This window comes from Manacus vitellinus, unplaced genomic scaffold, assembly GCF_001715985.3.
Source record: "Manacus vitellinus isolate BGI_N305 unplaced genomic scaffold, ASM171598v3 scaffold_4_pilon, whole genome shotgun sequence".
Taxonomy (NCBI): Eukaryota; Metazoa; Chordata; class Aves; order Passeriformes; family Pipridae; genus Manacus; species Manacus vitellinus.
The window spans coordinates 23,917,527-23,922,387 of record NW_021940604.1 but is presented as its reverse complement, the minus strand read 5'-3'; the positions used below and the strand labels follow the sequence as shown (position 1 = coordinate 23,922,387).

At 43.9% G+C, this 4,861-nt stretch overlaps 1 protein-coding gene across 2 annotated transcripts in view; it reads left to right on the top strand.

Moving 5' to 3' along the window:
• Positions 1–749: 749 nt before the first annotated feature.
• Positions 750–4,861, top strand: part of PRDM1 (PR/SET domain 1) — a 23,413-nt gene continuing 19,301 nt past the window's right edge. Inside the window, exons 1-2 of one of the 2 annotated variants that reach the window (XM_018078404.2) lie at positions 750–846; positions 1,100–1,348. In XM_018078404.2, the coding sequence (XP_017933893.1) occupies positions 1,166–1,348 (183 nt within the window). In that variant the 5' untranslated portion in view covers positions 750–846; positions 1,100–1,165. Of the gene's footprint in view, positions 847–1,066; positions 1,349–4,861 lie in introns of those variants that run through there. The other variant, XM_018078403.2, reaches the window with a different exon arrangement.

Genomic DNA, 4,861 nt, shown 5'->3' with positions numbered 1-4,861 from the left:
TGGGGGTCTCCCCCGAGCGCAAGTCAGTCAGACCTTACCCTCTTTCTGGGAAGATCGTGCACTTTCAGTCTTCGCGTTTCGTTTTTCCCGGAGGAGGGGTGTGAATTTCGTAGTAGCTGCGTATTCGAAAAGGAAAAATGAAGAGATTTTACACTGGGTTGAACGTCATTCCCAGCTACAGGCGTAGGCACAGATTTTGGTGAGCCTTATGGAAAGAGCCTGACCCTAATACCTGTTCGAGGATAGCTTTGATAACCGTGCTTCTGTCCTGAACAGACTGAGGGGCTGAAGGACTTGCTGGAATTGTCCTGCTAGGCTCTTATCTAGTGCTTTGAGGTAGTAATTCTAGTAGGTACCATCAAAATCAAAAGGGATAGAACAGCTTTTTAAAAAATATTTATTTTATTTGTTTCCCCTGCTCCTTTTCTGTTTTAACCCCCAAAAATGTGTTGCAGTGCTTTGTGCAGGGCTGTTGCTGCTACAGTGATGCTGGCAGGATGTCGGCTTTCTCAGCCTTCCATGCCAAAGGATAAGGGGACGTCAGGAGGAGGCGGGGGGGCCAGGTTGTTTTGAAAGTTGTTTGTGTGTTGAAAGCCGGTGGGAAAGTTCAGGCTTCCCCATTTGGAAGAGGCAAGGCTGGGTTCCGCTCTTCCAACATGCGCTTTCCATTTTTAGCTTCATTCAGACGCAGACAGCGGCTCCTTTCCTCTTCCTCTCCTTGTTTGTGACACTTTTCTGAGGCAGCTTTTCCACAGGCGACTAAGTGGTCTCGCAGCCATGACCCCACGTTTTCTTCAGCACAGAATATTTTTTTCTCTGAAGCATTAAAGAAAGGGTCTGAAAGAGGTAAAGCGGTTGTCAGCCTAGGGATTTTTTCCTCTGTTTTTGTTCCCTCATTATTACCAAGGCTGGCATTTTAAGGCGCTGCTTCAGTCAGAGCAGCTTCGTTTACACTGCTTTTTGGCTATTACTCAACTGTACCAAGTATCCTGCATACGCTTTTAAAGTGTCACAGACAACTGTATTAGTCACGCTGTATCGACGGAAACCACAACACTGAAGGACAATGAGGATTAAAGGCTGTTTTCTTTTTTTCCAGGCTGCTACACAGTGTAGCTCGAACACTGTGAGTTTCAAGGATCTGGTGAAAGGGAGAGAGTGGACAATGAAAATGGACATGGAGGATGCTGACATGACTCTGTGGACAGAAGCTGATTTTGAAGAGAAGTGCACATACATTGTAAATGATCACCCGTTGGATCCCAGTGCTGATGGAGGCACCCTAACTCAGGCAGAGGCTTCCTTGCCAAGGAACTTGACTTTCAAATATGCATCTAACTGCAAAGAGGTAAGCGGCAATGCTCTGGGGAAGGATGGAGTCAGACAAGGCAAATCACAGTGCTTTGGAAAGTGTGTGCCTGTCTTTGATTCTTTAACACAGACAAACACGTACCCGCCACCAACTAAAACTGCCCACTAGCTTTTAATATGGGACCCTAATAACTCTTTTAAGAAACTGTGAGCTGGTCATCTGTTGTGTAATATTTTCACTGAAAATTGCAGCCAACCTACCCCTGAAACTGGTTCTGTACCAATTCGCAAACAGTTAAATTTTCACACAATTTGAACAGCATCTGAATAAGCATATTTAAACTGTGGGGTAGTTCTCTGTGCCAATTTCTAGACTGCTGTTTGCCAGGACCATTCATTGCCTCTGGCTCAGAGATTAAAGTGCCTCGGTTGTCCAATAAATAGCTTTAAAAAACATAGAGGGGGAAAAAAACTAAATTCCTGGAAATGTGTTTAATTATTTCTTTTTGTTTTCCCTTTGGTTATGAAATTGTTTTATTCTTTTCGTGAACTTGTTGTATTCCTGACTTCCTAAATTCTTAAAAACTCCAGCCGTCTGGTTAAGGAAGTAATGGTAGGACTGTAGTAAGCTTGACAGAAGGGTGACCATAGCTTAAATTAACTTTTGTTTATCTGGGACAGTATCTTCACTGGTAGCTAGCTGCGTAAGTCTGTCCTATCCTTGTCCCTGGAGTGGGTACATTCTTTGTTGTTGTTTCAGAAGGGCTGGAAAGAAATGAGCCCGGATGAGCAATTTGGTTTTGTGTTTACTCCTTCATATAGAGTAGCTATTATAGCTAGGTGTGATGTTCGGTAGGGTAATAACCCAAAGGACAACCCTTCATTTCTCCTTGTGCTGAGACTTGTGGTATAGCAACTATTACCTGTGCTTCTGCTTTGGCTAAACATACTGACCACAGAGCTGAAAAGAAGAGGTACACTCATCCGTGCCTATCAAATATTTCCTTCCAGAGCAGGTACTTGTTTAATCCTGCGTACAGAAATAGGGCCAGACTCCCAGCTGAAGGGTGTTGACACCGTGGAATTTAGCTTGGCAGTGCCTAATACAGTGCCTAGTAGGTTTGGTAAGAGGTAAAAGCTAAATTCTCTGTAAAATCACTCTTCTCTTCCCATCCGCCCTGCCCTGCAGAACTTTGGCAGAGAAAGGTCATGCTCCAGAAAAAAAGTGTGAAACCTTGCTTTGTGTTATGGCATTGTTAGATAGATCTTACTTTGGCAAGAGGAGGGAAATAAAGCTGTGACTGTTGTATGATATGAGAGGATTTCTTGGTTGAAGGATGAGCTTGCAGTGCGACAGCTCAGGACGATCCTTGGCAGCCAGCTAGTGACTGGTTGCTGAGGCTGCTTGTTCTCTCTGCCCCTGTTGAGTCGTCCTGTTGCAGCTGCAGACATCTGAAGAGCTTTCAAAATTCCCAGCACTGTGTTTGGAAACACCGAGGTGTAATTTCCTTACTCTCTGGCTTAGATCAGTGAATCAGGGTAGGAGGATTGCTGCCATCTCTGTATAAGAGATGGGGGGAGAGAGAAGTTGTTGAAAGATTGTTGGTTCTTCCTTGTAAAATGTGACCTGTGCAGCTCCCTGCTAGTGGGAGTCTGAATATAGGACATCCTCCTTTTGTTCTCCTAAGTTCCCCCCCCGGTCTTTTATTTGTGCTGAATTGCACCTACTGTAAGGAGTAATAGGAACTTTCAAACCCTGACTACCTCTAAGGTAGCTCCGGAAGAAAAGGCCGATATGATGCTTTTTTTGCCCACCTTCCGTGAAAACTACTGTTCCCACTGAATGCACGGACAGGTCACTCATTTGCTACTCATCTGAAGGGTGAAGTAGTTGCAGTTGGCATAATCTGCTTGCATTCTAGCAACTTCTGACATGAAACATTGTTTTTCTTTCTGTCTGCCTTCCAAGTTTGATTTTGTTCAGGGGGGTCAGGACTGGATGTGTGTATTGCTCTTTCACATCAGTGTTTATGGGGTCAGTGAGGGAGCCTGATTCTGGTTTTGCCCTCATGGAAAACCACTGGAGTCCTGACAGCTCGGTAGGGTGGGTTTTTTCACTTGCGAAAGGATGAGGTAAGACTTTGGGGGATGCGTGCATGCGTGTTTGCCAGTGGGTTTCAAATGTGAGCTGTCTTCATTGTTAACTTGGGGGAGAGCTGTGGCTTCATCTGGCCTAGAGTTTAAATGCTGAGTCAGTTTATTGTCAAAAAACATATATAATACATCGCTTGTGAAATGCTAATACTGTCATGATTAGATCATGAAAATCCTAGTGTTGTCATGATTAGTATTGTGTCTCCGGTTGGATCAGGAAAAGTACTGCGTGCCTTCTTAGGAGGGAGGAAGTACAACCGCTGTTATTTGGGGAGGGTTGCTTTTTCTGTTTCTTCTCTTTGCATGCTTTGTGGAGCGAATAGCTCTTCTTTAAAGGTTTATGCAACTTGCGAGGGAGCCCATGACACGTCATCATACTCTTGTTTATTCCTGGATCTTGATCAGGGACTTTTCTGAAGGACACATTTTTTGTTGTGAGTTCACAGAATGTGTCAGCATTTTAAAAAAATGAATTACTACTGCTCAAAACATTTTGGGCTGTTAGATTTGCATGAAGTCATTTATTTATTTCTGTGCATGAATTATTTATCCTTTCCTCTAGTTTTGGCAATTGTCAAAAAATGAAGAAATGCGGTGTTAGGCTCATGTTCTGGAAGGCCATATGTGAATGATCTTTTCATGGAGACATTTAAAAACATTGTTTTTCAATAATTTTTCCTTTGGTCTCAGTGCTTAAAGCCCCAACAGATTTTGATATAAAGTGCCAGTTACTCTGCTGTCTTGAGTATTACTAGTGCCTCATCCTGGTCTGTGAGCTTAGGCAGAGCAAAACATGTCTCAGCAAACCACCCATTGCAGTTGCATTTCTATAATAAGGCCATTTCTTAGAGACAGACCCTGAATCAGTGATTTTGGTGAAAGCAGTGATTTTGAGCTGTTACGAAGTGTGACCTTAAACACTTGCTCCCCTCTATTGCTTTTATTCATTTTATGTGTTGTCACCGAGGAAGCCATCTGAAAGGATTTTATTTTGTGGCATCACTTTTAGAAAACTGGTCACTGAACAAAGGACTAAAAATTATGTAACTGTAGGACTAGTAGTTAAAAAAAAAATAAAATCGGTGTTATTCCAGGACTCATGATGGCCTGTCCTGTTTGCATGTGGAGAATACTGCTGTTCTGATGAAGCCAGTAAGAGTTTGTTCTGTGTTTCGGATTTTTTTAAGCAGCTCAGTGGTCCCATTGCAAAATACCCTCCCCTTGCAGAGTTAGCAGGAGTCGTTGTTTACTTCAGTACCCTCTCCCAGACAAGGATGTAGGAGCGCTGATCTTCCGAAGCGCCATCTCAGATCAGATTTGGAACCGGAGCCCGTCCAGCTCATGGCCGGGAGCCGCGGGCCGGCCAGGATGTGCTAACTGGGCCTGGCGGGCCCCG